We start from the raw sequence: 14,997 nt of genomic DNA, 5'->3' as shown, positions 1-14,997 counted from the left end.
CGTGGGGCCCTTGAAAGTGCGGGGCCCGTAGCTGCTACACATGTAGTAGCTGCTACACACGTAGTATCTGCTACACACGGAGTAGCTGCTACACACATAGTCGCAGCTACACACGTAGTAGCTGCTACACACGTAGTAGCTGCTACACACGGAGTAGCTGCTACACACGTAGTAGCTGCTACACATGTAGTAGCTGCTACACACGGAGTAGCTGCTACACACGGAGTAGCTGCTACACACGTAGTAGCTGCTACACACGTATTAGCTGCTACACACGTAGTAGCTGCTACACACGTAGTAGCTGCTACACACGTATTAGCTGCTACACACGCAGTAGCTGCTACACACGTAGTAGCTGCAATACACACGTAGTCGCTGCTACACATGTAGTAGCTGCTACACATGTAGTAGCTGCTACAGATGTAGTAGCTGCTACACGTGGTAGCTGCTACACATGGAGTAGCTGCTACACATGTAGTAGCTGCTACACATGGAGTAGCTGCTACACACGTAGTAGCTGCTACACACGTAGTAGCTGCTACACACATAGTCGCAGCTACACACGTAGTAGCTGCTACACACGTATTAGCTGCTACACACGCAGTAGCTGCTACACACGCAGTAGCTGCTACACACGTAGTAGCTGTTTCACACGTAGTAGCTGCTACACACGTAGTAGCTGCTACACACGTAGCTACTACATATGTAGCTATTACATATGTAGTTACTTATGCCAGTTGCACAAGTGGCTACATATGTAAGCTACTACACTTAGATTGTAAAGGCCACCGATTGATCGATCGATTGGCCGCGATGACGATTCGTCAGCTTGCCGTGCCGATCCCGGCTCTCTCTGCGTGCGTGTGATCACGTGGTCTTGGCAGGTGGAGAGCAAAGCCACAACATTTACAATGTGATTACGGCGTTTCGCCAGTAATTACAACCAGCTTTATCAGGCGACAGCCAGAATTGGGGAGATTTGTGTGGATCGTAAATGTCGTGGCTTTACGCGATCTAACCCAGAGGAACCTGCATTATGTACCTCGAGCTGTTGACATTCTCCTGAGATCTGAACCACCAACCCTGAGCCAGATCGTGCCCACTCATTGCTTCGAGCGCTGCACGCCGCTCGCATCTGGAACGAGTTGCGTTCCCTCCGCTATAGCCGGCAGGACGTGCGGCAGGATCGGGATGAAACTATACGAAACAATGTTTTATTTTATTTTTTTATTTTACCAGGTAAGACCCTTTGAGCTATACAGCTGGGGTTTTTATTTTTTCAGAAGCCACCTGGTAACATATGACGGCTCAAGGAACTGGCTTATCACGTGGAAATGTATGGCACCCAAATACTACAAACGCGTGATGTTGATTCTAAATGTGGAGGAAAAACACGGAGGACCTGAAGAAAAATCCACGTGACCATGGAGAGAGGTACATGCACATTCCAAATATACAGCAGGCGTCAGGGTCCGGATCGAACCCACGACCTCCTGTGTACCAGGCGAGGGAGTTAACATCTCCTAGTCACCGTGGTGATGATGTTGGAACCCACGACCTCCTGTGTACCAGGCGAGGGAGTTAACATCTCCTAGCCACCGTGGTGATGATGTTCGAACCCACGACCTCCTGTGTACCAGGCGAGGGAGTTGACATCTCCTAGTCACCGTGGTGATGATGTTCGAACCCACGACCTCCTGTGTACCAGGCGAGGGAGTTAACATCTCCTAGTCACCATGGTGATGATGTTCGAACCCACGACCTCCTGTGTAACAGGCGAGGGAGTTAACATCTCCTAGCCACCGTGGTGATGATGTTCGAACCCACGACCTCCTGTGTACCAGGCGAGGGAGTTAACATCTCCTAGCCACCGTGGTGATGATGTTCGAACCCACGACCTCCTGTGCACCAGGCGAGGGAGTTAACATCTCCTAGTCACCGTGGTGATGATGTTCGAACTCACGACCTCATGTGTACCAGGCGAGGGAGTTAACATCTCCTAGTCACCGTGGTGATGATGTTCGAACCCACGACCTCCTGTGTACCAGGCGAGGGAGTTAACATCTCCTAGTCACCGTGGTGATGATGTTCGAACCCACGACCTCATGTGTACCAGGCGAGGGAGTTAACATCTCCTAGTCACCGTGGTGATGATGTTCGAACCCACGACCTCCTGTGTACCAGGCGAGGGAGTTAACATCTCCTAGCCACCGTGGTGATGATGTTCGAACCCACGACCTCCTGTGTACCAGGCGAGGGAGTTAACATATCCTAGTCACCGTGGTGATGATGTTCGAACCCACGACCTCCTGTGTACCAGTCGAGGGAGTTAACATCTCCTAGCCACCGTGGTGATGATGTTCGAACCCACGACCTCCTGTGTACCAGGCGAGGGAGTTAACATCTCCTAGTCACCGTGGTGATGATGTTCTAACCCACGACCTCCTGTGTACCAGGCGAGGGAGTTAACATCTCCTAGCCACCGTGGTGATGATGTTCGAACCCACGACCTCCTGTGTACCAGGCGAGGGAGTTAACATCTCCTAGCCACCGTGGTGATGATGTTCGAACCCACGACCTCCTGTGTACCAGGCGAGGGAGTTAACATCTCCTAGCCAGGGAGAGTCGAACGCGGTCCGACCTTTCGGCCCAAAGTTAAAATCCTCCGGAGCGCAACGAGGGGACAAAAGCGGCGGGGTAGCGGGGTGGGGGGATGGGGAGGGGGTGGGGGGATGGGGGGGGAGGAGGTGGGGGGGGTACTGGGATGGGGGGGAGGGGGTCACCTGCGGTGGGCAGCGAGCCGAGCTGCGAGCCCCGTGCCGTGGAGCGGCCGTCCTTCTTGAGGCTGCCGGCGACGATGGTGACGCACGACAGTAGCAGCACGAGGCCGATGACCATGCCGGCCACGACGAGGGGCGACACGAGCAGGCTGGCGCCCTCGCCCGCACCGCCCCCGACCCCGATGCCGTCCACCGCCACAGCGGCGGCTCCCGCGCTCATCCCCCCGGCGCCGAACCCCCCGGCGCTGAACCCCGGCGCCGCCGACTCGCTGTGGTTGGACGCCGCCGCCACCTCTGGGTGAGCGTCCGACAAGGCGCGGTCATCGGCGTGCTTATACAAGGGGTAGGGGGTGGTGGTGGTGGGGGTGATGGTGGTGGTGATGGTGGTGGTGGTGGTGATGGTGGTGGTGATGGTTGTGATGGTGGTGGTGGTGGTGGTGATGGTGGTGATGGTGGTGGTGATGGTGGTGATGGTGGTGATGGTGGTGGTGGTGATGGTGATGGTGATGGTGGTGATGGTGGGTTGATGGTGGTGGTGATGATGGTGGTGGTGATGGTGGTGATGGTGGTGATGGTGGTGGTGGTGATGGTGATGATGATGGTGATGGTGGTGATGGTGGTGGTGATGGTGATGGTGGTGATGGTGGGTTGATGGTGGTGGTGATGATGGTGATGGTGGTGATGGTGGTGGTGGTGATGGTGGTGATGGTGGTGGTGGTGATGGTGGTGGTGGTGATGGTGGTGGTGGTGATGGTGGTGATGGTGGTGGTGGTGATGGTGGGTTGATGGTGGTGGTGATGATGGTGATGGTGGTGATGGTGGTGGTGGTGATGGTGGTGGTGGTGGGGGTGGTGGTGGGGGTGGTGGTGATGGTGGTGGGGGTGGTGATGGTGGTGGGGGTGGGTGATGGTGGTGGTGATGGTGGTAGGGGTGGTGATGGTGATGGTGGTGGTGATGGTGAAGGTGGTGATGGTGGTGGTGATGGTGGTGATGATGTTGATGGTGGTGATGGTGGTGGTGATGGTTGTGATGGTGGTGGTGGTGATGGTGGTGGTGGTGGTGATGGTGGTGATGGTGGGGGTGGTGATGGTGATGGTGGTGATGGTGATGGTGGTGATGGTGGTGATGGTGATGGTGGTGATGGTGGTGGTGATGGTGGTGGTGATGGTGAAGGTGGTGATGGTGGTGGTGATGGTGGTGATGATGTTGATGGTGGTGATGGTGGTGGTGATGGTTGTGATGGTGGTGGTGGTGATGGTGGTGGTGGTGGTGATGGTGGTGATGGTGGGGGTGGTGATGGTGATGGTGGTGGTGGTGATGGTGGTGATGGTGGGGGTGGTGATGGTGATGGTGGTGGTGATGGTGGTGATGGTGATGGTGGTGATGATGGTGGTGGTGATGGTGGTGATGGTGGTGGTGGTGATGGTGGTGGTGATGGTGGTGATGGTGATGGTGGTGATGGTGGTGGTGGTGGTGATGGTGGTGATGGTGGGGGTGGTGATGGTGATGGTGGTGATGGTGGTGGTGGTGATGGTGGGTTGATGGTGGTGGTGATGGTGGTGATGGTGATGGTGGTGATGGTGGTGATGGTGGTGATGGTGGTGGTGGTGGTGATGGTGGTGGTGGTGATGGTGGTGGTGATGGTGGTGATGGTGGTGGTGGTGATGGTGGTGGTGGTAGTGATGGTGGTGATGGTGGGGGTGATGGTGATGGTGGTGATGGTGGTGGTGGTGATGGTGGTGATGGTGGTGGTGATGGTGGTGATGGTGGTGATGGTGGTGATGGTGATGGTGGTGATGGTGGTGATGGTGATGGTGGTGATGGTGGTGGTGATGGTGGTGGTGATGGTGAAGGTGGTGATGGTGGTGGTGATGGTGGTGATGATGTTGATGGTGGTGATGGTGGTGGTGATGGTTGTGATGGTGGTGGTGGTGATGGTGGTGGTGGTGATGGTGGTGATGGTGGGGGTGGTGATGGTGATGGTGGTGGTGGTGATGGTGGTGATGGTGGGGGTGGTGATGGTGATGGTGGTGGTGATGGTGGTGATGGTGATGGTGGTGATGATGGTGGTGGTGATGGTGGTGATGGTGGTGGTGGTGATGGTGGTGGTGATGGTGGTGATGGTGATGGTGGTGATGGTGGTGGTGGTGGTGATGGTGGTGATGGTGGGGGTGGTGATGGTGATGGTGGTGATGGTGGTGGTGGTGATGGTGGGTTGATGGTGGTGGTGATGGTGGTGATGGTGATGGTGGTGATGGTGGTGATGGTGGTGATGGTGGTGGTGGTGGTGATGGTGGTGGTGGTGATGGTGGTGGTGATGGTGGTGATGGTGGTGGTGGTGATGGTGGTGGTGGTAGTGATGGTGGTGATGGTGGGGGTGATGGTGATGGTGGTGATGGTGGTGGTGGTGATGGTGGTGATGGTGGTGGTGATGGTGGTGATGGTGGTGGTGGTGATGGTGGTGGTGTGATGGTGGTGGTGGTGATGGTGGTGATGGTGGTGGTGGTGATGGTGGTGATGGTGATGGTGTGATGGTGGTGGTGGTGGTGGTGGTGGTGATGGTGGTGATGGTGATGGTGGTGATGGTGATGGTGGTGATGGTGGTGATGGTGCTGATGGTGGTGGTGATGGTGGTGGTGGTGGTGGTGATGGTGGTGATGGTGATGGTGGTGATGGTGGTGGTGGTGATGGTGGTGATGGTGGTGGTGATGGTGGTGATGGTGGTGATGGTGGTGGTGATGGTGGTGGTGATGATGGTGGTGATGGTGGTGATGGTGGTGGTGATACCCAAAACATTCCCTATTTTATGTGTTTCCTTGTAAGGGGAACGTCCATAAATGACGTCACGCGATTTTGGACGATTTTGACCCCCCCCCCCTCGTCACACGGCGTCACAAAAAGTCAGACCCCCCCTTAAATATGACGTCACAAAGCTCTACCCCCCCACCCCCCTCCCCAAAACCATATTTCCATTTTGAAAATAAAACGTGCTTCAAATCACTTTAAACTGTTGTGTCATTGTAATGCGTATTTAATGTGGCGCCGCACTCTGATGTTGTAGGAGAAAACATTTATGAAGAAGTAAATTTAATTAAGTAGAACGTGTTGTCTATATTTATTTAAAGTTGCGCATTTTGATGTGACGTCACATTTCTCAACCCCCCCCCCTCCCCCCCTCGTCACACATCGTCACAAATGTCTGACCTTCCCCCCCTCCCCCCCTCCCCCCCTAGGTGCGTGACGTCATTTATGGACGGCCCCTAAGGCCACGCGGGGTTCTTATCGACGAACGAGTTGCGTTTGAATTTCGATTTAAAGCTTTCGTGACTGCAATGATTCATCTTCTTTGGTTCTTTCGGTAAAGTCACGTAGAATGAGAATAAAATAATAAATTGATAAAATAAAATAACGCAATAATATTCTCACGACGTTTCGGCCACAACACAAGCGGCCTTCATCAGGTGAAGGGACGAGACTGTCTGGTAGGACACTCCAGCGCTGTCCTACCAGACAGTCTCGTCCCTTCACCTTGTGTTGTGGCCGAAACGTCGTGAGAATATTATCGTGTTATTTTATTTTATCAATTTATTATTTTATTCTCATTCTACGTGACTTTACCGAAAGAACCCAAGAAGAGTTGCGTTTGTTTCTGTTGATTGTGCAACATTGCCAACGGGGCAGCGGCAGCATCGCCAAACAATTTCGTTGACCGTACACCGCCATTCACGCAGACGGCGCCTCACAGCGCTTGCACGCGTGCCTTGCACGCGGACGCGCGCGTGTCTAGATCGCGATGCTTTCGGCCAATTCACGGACCTGTTCGCAAGCGCGCCGGAGGAAACCGGTAGCACGCGGGCAAAATACGCACGCGTGCGAGGAAGCAACTCTCTCCCCCCCCCCCCCTCCACCCCATCCCGATGGGACAGATGGAGATTGGTGCTCACTTCGCTGGGTCGCCGTTCTCCTTGTGAGCCACGGGGTGCGGCCATGGAAAGGGAGTTTGACGAAACTAAAACTTTACTTTTTTATTTATGTATTTCTTTTACAAGGTATCGGCTCACTGAGCTCCGTAGCTCTTTTTCGAAAGCGACCTGGCCATCATAAATGATAACCAGGCGAAGCGTGCTTATTGCGTGGAAACGTATGGCAGCCAAACACTAAAAACGCGTGATGTTGATTCTAAATGCGGAGGAACCACGCGACCACGGGGAGAGAGACACCGCAAACTCCAAATATACAGCAGCAGGCGTCAGGGTCGGGATCGAACCCACGACCCTCCTGCATACCAGGCGAGGTAGTTAACATCTCCGAGCCACCGTGGTTATGATGAGAGAGAGAGACACCGCAAACTCCAAATATACAGCAGGCGTCAGGGTCGGGATCGAACCCACGACCTCTTGCATACCAGGCGAGGTAGTTAACATCTCCGAGCCACCGTGGTTATGATGAGAGAGAGAGACACCGCAAACTCCAAATATACAGCAGGCGTCAGGGTCGGGATCGAACCCACGACCTCCTGCATACCAGGCGAGGTAGTTAACATCTCCTAGCCACCGTGATGTGATCCACACTCACGCGAGCAGACGAGGGGCAGGTCCCAGCCGCACTCGCGCGCGAGCAGACACTGCAGCTCCTCAATGATGCAGTGTCCGTCGCGACAACGCAGCTCATCCTGGCCACACGACGCCTCCTCCTCCTCCTCCTCGTCCCGCGAGTCTGACGTTCACACAGTGGGGAGGGGGGCACGTGGGTTGTGGGGGGGGGTGTGCAGGGAGCGGCGGTGCAGGGAGGGGGGTGGAGATGATAGAAACATGAGTTTGGAGCAGTGTTGTTCACTAAATTTCACAGGGGGAGGGGGGGGGGCGGTGGGCTACTTTCGCCGCAAAGACATCATCGGTGTGAGGGCCTCCACACATTTGAAACCATTGGGGGTTGACAGCAGCACAACGATGGGGTGCGTCTGGGGCCACATAGTGGCCCGCGGGCCTTGCAATGAAGAACGCCGGTTTGGAGTGTTTCGCCGCTCTAAATGTCCACGCGATAAGCCACTTCGTTGAGCTGTCATTTCGTGGCAAGGTCGCTTCTGAAAAGGCGGCCAATAGCTAAGTGGGCCTTACCTGGTAAAAAATAAAATAAAATAAATTGTTTCGTTTTATTTTTTTATCGATTTTTGTTGCTTGACGATGGTCAATGCGGGTTGACGAAGGCCAGCAGGCAAAGTGCGTGTACAACAGAGCACGTTGCTCCAAGGCCCCTCTCTGCCTTATTACAACTTTGCCGAACATTTCGATGGAGTCAAATATGTTTTTTGTTTTTTTAATGTTTGAGTCTTCGTCGCCGGCGTCTTTAGCTTGATCCACATTCCATACGCCTGCCGATTTTCTTTTCTGTTTTTACTTACTTACCAAAGTACAGAACCTCCAATCCCTCCCAGCGTGATGGAGTGTGGCTGGCATGAGCCCAGGCGCAAGAAACTGAATGGTGGGGGGCCTTGTACAATTTAATATTCCGGCGTGTAGGCCCCCCCCGCCACGCCCCGCCCCCCACTTCACCCCCGCCCCCCTCCCCCCTGCTCCCCACCGTGCGCCCCAGTGCAGGTGCACCGCCTGCACCAATCTCTAGAGCCCCCCTGCTCATCCTCGCGGGGGCTTTGGTTTCCCCATGGCCGGACGCTCTGACGTAGTGGTGGTGGTGCCGGCACGCGGGGATCGAGCGAGCGAGCGAGGGGGAGGAGGAGGAGGAGGAGAAACGGCGCTTGAAGGGGCGGCGATGGGAATCCTGAGGTGGATGCTGGAAATATCTCTAAGGGAAAGGAGGCAGAATGAAAGGGAAAACAAAGCTAGAAACTTAACGGGGGGTCACTAATGCACCTAAGTAGCTCAGGAAGGCCAATCGTGCTAATCGGAGGTGCGGGGGGAAGGACAATAACCTAAACACCGAAAATCAGCTCTAAACAAATGAGTTTTCAATTTAGAAATGGGTCTGTGGGGAGAAGAGACACAGAGGAGACCGTGAGGAGGGCTACGGAGATTGGAGACCCGTAGACTCAAAACAAAGATCCGAAGATTGACCCAGAAACCCATCGATTCACACAGAGACTCGTAGACTCACGGAGAGAGAGAGATAGAGAGAGAGGGACCCGGCAATTGACACGCAGACCGATAGCTGAGGCGGGCTTCGGAGATGCCGAAGGAACAGAGGCTGACCGGGGTGGGGGTACGGGAGGGAGCGGTGGTCGAAATGCGATGACTGTGGAAGTGGGGAGATGGGAGAACATTTTAACCGGCGCCCGCATGCAGTAACGAGACGTAATGTGCGCACCGCTGCCGAACACGGTGTCACGCATTACCGTGCAGTAATTAATGAGAGGTTCGGTTTAAAAAAAAAAAAAATACCCCCAGGAGGAGAGACTGGACTCACCGATGGTTTGGTTAAGGCCGGACGCCCATCCCACGTAAACCTCTTGGTACAGGAATGTGAGAAAGGCTGCGAGACACACACAGACACACAACAACAACACAACAACAACCGCCATTCGACACTAAGTGGCGGTGACGTCACCACGACGCTTGTGCCATGCTATGTGTTACCTTGAGGTCACGTGAAGTGTCGAAAGCCCGCTGGCAGGAAGTCACGGGGCAGATCCAGATGCCACAAATCGACTGACTGAGACGACTGGCTGATGCACCGCCTGTGCCCCCTACTGTGCCAACTTGCTGTGCTTTAGCCACCCGGCGCTCCGCTCGTTGTTGTGAGCGTCGCTCCTCCGCCCTCCGTTGTTGTTGGAGGGCGACTGCCTCCAACTGCCCAATAGCGTCCTTCACGAGCCTCCTCCAAAGAGGCCGATCTTGACACCGCTGGTACCAGTCACCGGCAAGTCCACTCAGCTCCACATCATCCTGTACCACATCACTCCATCTCTTCTCTAGCCCGTGCCGCGCCTGTTTAGCCCCCTCGATCCGGCCGAACAAATGCTGTTTAGGCATGCGGTGGCTGGGCATGCGGGCGACATGACCCAGCCAACGCAGCCTTGCCTGCCGGAGGAACTCACCGATGGGACTTTGCCCAGATCTTTCTAGGATTTGTGAGCTCCTCACACAATCCAGCCTGGTTAAACCCAGGATGGATCGTAGGCAGGCCAGCCTAAATGTTTCTAACCGGTGAAGATGTTCCATTAGGGGGGTTCACGTTTCGCAAGCGTAAATAAGGGATGGAATGACCGTGGCCGAGAAGACCTGAAGCTTAGTGCGGAGCGACAGACCAGGTAGCTTCCACGCAGCGTTACGCAACTGATGAAAAGATAATGCCGCTCGACTGATTCTGAGTGAGACCTCTGCTATCAAACGGAGCCAGTCATGAGCACACTCTCCACTCTCTCCACAGACATACACAGACATACACAGACATACACAGACATACACAGACATACACAGACATACACAGACACAAAACCTTTTATTATATTTTGGTACTGGCAAAGGAGGTCCCATGATATTCCCATTTCATTTGGCCGGGTAAGGCTCACTGAGCTATATAGCTTCTTGTTGAGAAGCGACCTGGCCACACATTATAGCTCAACGAAGCGGCGTGTCATCTGGTGTGGACATCTTAAGCAGCCAAATACTCTCGACGCGTGATGTTGATTCTAAATGTGGAGGGGAAAACCGGAGGACCCGGAGAAAAATCCGCGCGACCACGTGGAGAGAGAGAGACACCGCAAACTCCAAATATACAGCAGCAGCAGGCGTCGGGGTCGTCATTGAACCCACGTATGCCTGCATACCAGGCGAGGGAGTTCGCATCTCGTCACCGCTGTGCCCTCATCACAAAGGCTGCCAACAAGATTATCCGTGACACCACCCCCCCACCCCCCGCAACAGAAGACGTCCACAATAGGCGACGTTTTGGCCGGTGGCCCATCTCCTCCGCTACGTTTATCGGGGCTTTACCCAAACCTTTGCCCAAAAATGCTATGGCACGTTGCGTTGCTCTTCATGTTACACGCACAGTCCCTTTGTTCAATCCACCGCTGGATGAGGGCCTCCCCACCGCCCCGCAGATCGCCGTGGACGTTCTTTGACCGTACTTCACCTCGCTGGTCGGTTGACGGCAGTAGGGGAGCACACACGAGGGAGCACACGAGTACAGCACAACGATGGATTTGTATGCACTGGCAATGTACCCCCACCCGCAGCAGCCTATAGCAACCGCTTTAAGCCGGGCCGTCGCCCAACAACGTTAACGTCCATGCAGTCCCAAACCTGCTTAGCATCCAAGATCTGATGAGATCGGGGTATTCGGTGGGAGGCTTTAGCTCTGTATCGAATATAAAAATAGATTATATTTATGATTATTATTACTACACAAAAACAGCACAACACTCCCTCGACAGCACACTCGGGGTGAATCGGTACCGGGTCTTGAATCAAATCTGTAAATGGTGAGCAACCTTAACGCAACAGAACGATGATTGCAGGCTGAAGAATGTTACGTCCCTCACCCGGTGCGCAGAAAGTCGTGGTGTTCGATCCCAACCCCCGGTGCCTGTACCGTATATTTGGAGTTTGCACTAACTGCTTTTTTGTGTTCGGAATGTTACGGAGTACGTACGGTGCGAAAGAAGTTCAACATGCATGCACAACATGTAGTCGCCGTGGTCGCGTGGATTTTTTTGTCGGGCCCTTTCGTTTTGTCCTCCACATTAAGAAACGACTTGCGTTACGATTACTCGGCTGCCACTATGAATCCCCACGTGTGATTGCGACGATGATGATGATGATGATATCAGCCGCTTTGATGGGCTATCATGTGTGGCCAGGTTGTCTCTGACAAGAGAGCTAAATAGCTCAGTGGGCCTTTACCTGGCTAAATCAAATATTTGAGCATCGTATAAATATCAACCTGGCCGCTTTAAATTGCCTGATATTGAGTAAAGTTTGGAAGGAGATGCAATTGCTGATTTTATTTCGTACTTATGGACTTCATTTTGTATTGTTTCAGTGACCCCACAGTGCCATAATGTTGTCTTCCTCTCCTGGTGTGCAGGAGGTCGTGGGTTCGATCCCGACCCTGACGCCTGCTGCTGCTGTATATTTGTAGCTTGCGGTGTCTGTCTGTTGTCTGTTTGCATGTTCTCCACCGTGGTTGCGTGGATTTGTCTCCGGGTCGTCCAGATTTTTCCCCACCACACTTAGGATCAACGTGCGTTTGGGCTATTGGGCTGCTATAAATGTCCACGTGATAAGCCACTTCCGTGAGCTATCATTTGTGGCTTCTGAAAAAGAAGCCATATAGCTCAGTGGGCTTTACCTGGTGAAATTAAAATAGTTTTTTATTTGTTAACTTTTCCTAAACTTTGCACTCCTATCGTGTTTTTGTGTTGTTTGTTGTTGTTGTTGTAACGTTCTGACCGGGCCTCTACTGGCGATCTGTGAGACACTTCTTAATAGCTCATTGGATTCCTCCAGTGTAAAATAATGACTCTGATGTAGGCTAACCACCGAAAACCCCGAAACTGTACCGTGTGGATTTGCATTCCGCAAATTATTTGAGTCATCCTGTCCCCCCTCCATTCACGCCGAGCTGGGTCTAAACCCGCCACTTAGTGATTACTCACAGCGGAGATGAGCGGAAATAAACATCGCATTTCCGAGAGTGTCGCCGCATCTTAATGGGAAGATGTTTATTTACCGCAGCGGCCCGACGCCAATTAACAAAATAAAGATTCGCGTGGATTTCGCTGGATGGCAGCCTTGTCTGCGTGTGCTCATTGTCCACAGGCGTTTGACGCTTAACAGAAACACACACATATATATTCTCTAACTTTAAACACGATCCGCAATGCGCACGCATGAAAGCCGTGCTTCCGCTCGACGGCACTTCATTACTGCAACGCTCAATCGTGGGATACCAATTTTTTGGGACGGCTTCGAGTTGATAAATTTCGGGCAATTTTACGACGCTCCACGGTCGCCTATGGCTGCGGGCGGTAGCCTCGCGCGCAACGCGCTTAGCTGATGCGAATATGAAAATCCAAAGTGTCTCCCCCACCGTGTGACACACGTGCGCCTGCATGTGTGAGACACGTGCGCCTGCAATGTGTGAAAAGTAGGGGTCTGCGATAAGCCCCACCCCCCACCCCATCATCCTCCACCCCCCCCCCCCACGTTAAAAAGCAACATCACAGGGTGCAACAGCAGTGAGTTGTTGCAGCTCAAAAAAAACCTCGCCGCAACTCACTGCTCTTTCGAGGCGTCCGGCAAAAACGGATGACCAAGCGGGCAGCGTTGTTCAACATTCCCTGGCACCACGCGTCGCGACGGCTACCGCAAGACGCGACCGCGTGTCCGTCACTAGTGCTCGCCGAGCCGCGCTGTGACGGACGCACTCGTTACGCACACACAAAGTGCTCAGCACAAATGAACCACGATGCCTTGCTGATCTCGTCAAGCAGCATACACCGCCATCTCCACCAACTCCGGTTAACATCGCAGCAGCAGTGACAGCAGCGGCAAGCGGCGGGTTTTGGTTTGCTCGGCCGTCGAACAAAGGCGGCGGTCACCGCATCATCGCGCGGCGCTTTTCAGATGTGCTTTCTGCGGCCGTCTGGAACGCTCTTCCCTTCCGACGTTAGGGAGCCACTGGAGCAACGCACGCCGTTTAAATCGTCTCGGTTGTAAACGAATTTCCTTAGAACCGCTTTTTCTGCTTAGTTTGTTGCCCATCCCAAGCACCTCCGATTAGCACGGTGCGAAAGAAGTTCAACACACATCACATACAATAAATTGCATCCGCAGGTAAGACTCGGAATACAGGGACTCCTCTACATACGAACACTCGACTTACGAACTTTCAGAGATACGAACAAACCTACTCATTGGTTTTTTTTTTTCGGTAAAGTCACGTATGTAGAAATACCATAAAAATTATATTAAAATAATATAATTTTACGGTATAATACCATCAATTATATTAAAATAAAAAATATATAATTTTATGGTATTTCTACATACGTGACTTTACCGAAAAAAAAAACCAATGAGTAATTTATGCAGTCACGAAAGCTTTAATTCTTTACGAACAAACCTGTCCGTATGTCCAGTTGCCTGTTCGGATCGAGGGTCGTAAGTTTAACCACCGCGCAAATAGATGGCGTGGCGCTTATTTAGCTCCAACATTTTCCCTCTTTCAAAAGCGGCGATCTCCTTGAAGCAAATGCCGAGATTTTTGTTATATATTTTTGTTAGTAAATCAACAACGGTCGGTGATAGATTTGTATTAACTAGTGGTGCGATGGTCACGTATGTGTAAGATGTAGGCCTTTGTATAAGTTTGTCTGGTAATTACAATGGATGGTAAGCTGAAAAGTGTGCAAAGTAGTTCGGTGGAGATGATGCATCCCTCGATATCGAAAGGCTTGGCACAAGAACCACAACCTGCTCTCTGTTACATCAAAAACAAAATATCTTGTTAATTATTTTCAATTAAATTTGGTATTCAGTGAATGAGTTCACTCAAGTGGAAACTCTGCACACGTCAACCAACTGTTGAGGACCAGACTCGCATCAATGATCCTCGTGGTATTATTTGAAGTGATAATTAATTAACGTGGTGAATAAACGACTTCAGAGACAGGCGAAACTCGTGCCGTGTGAGCGAATCCGAGCGTCACCTGGCGCCGAGTGTAATCAATTAAGCACTTTTATTTTGCTGGGATGAATGCCGATTGAAATTCATTGACAAATCCTTTACTTACCAGTCAAGATGCATTTAGCCACTTGCAGTTAAATGAGCGTTGCCTACACTGACGGTTCCTGTGCTCCGCAAATGATTTGTGTGCGGAGTAAGGGTGCAGCGGTTAGCGCACTGCGCTACGAACCCGCCCATCCGGGTTCGATTCCCGCTCACGGCCACCAACATCGGCGACGATTGTCTGAACCGGTCCCGGGGTCTCCCCCGAGGTCGACTCAGCCTCAAATTGAGTACTCGGTGCGGTGTGTGAACATCGCCACTACGGAGACAAAGACAATTCGTATCGCAAGTTGTTGTGGACCTCCTCTAGGTAGACTCAGCCTTAAATATGACGTGTGAAATATAAGCACAAAGGCCGGACATGATGCCGTCCACGCAACCCATTTCTTGCACAATTTTAAGCAATAAAAGGTGCTCGCAGTCTCTACATGGTTGATATTTTTTTTGCGTGGAGCGGTGGTGCTTG

At 52.6% G+C, this 14,997-nt stretch overlaps 1 protein-coding gene across 1 annotated transcript in view; it reads right to left on the bottom strand.

Annotated features, from left to right (window-relative positions):
• The window catches only part of LOC116952066 (uncharacterized), an 81,205-nt gene that overhangs the window by 26,887 nt on the left and 39,321 nt on the right, over nt 1–14,997 (bottom strand). The window contains exons 3-5 of the mRNA XM_032971093.2: nt 9,201–9,266; nt 7,356–7,496; nt 2,784–3,074 (exon numbers count right to left, since the gene is read on the bottom strand). Of these exons, the coding sequence (XP_032826984.2) occupies nt 2,784–3,074; nt 7,356–7,496; nt 9,201–9,266 (498 nt within the window). The remainder of the gene's footprint in view (nt 1–2,783; nt 3,075–7,355; nt 7,497–9,200; nt 9,267–14,997) is intronic.

Source organism: Petromyzon marinus, chromosome 45, assembly GCF_048934315.1.
Source record: "Petromyzon marinus isolate PM22_M1 ecotype Great Lakes invasive population chromosome 45, UKy_Petmar_22M1.pri1.0, whole genome shotgun sequence".
Classification (NCBI taxonomy): Eukaryota; Metazoa; Chordata; class Hyperoartia; order Petromyzontiformes; family Petromyzontidae; genus Petromyzon; species Petromyzon marinus.
This window is presented reverse-complemented; position numbering and strand designations above follow the sequence as displayed.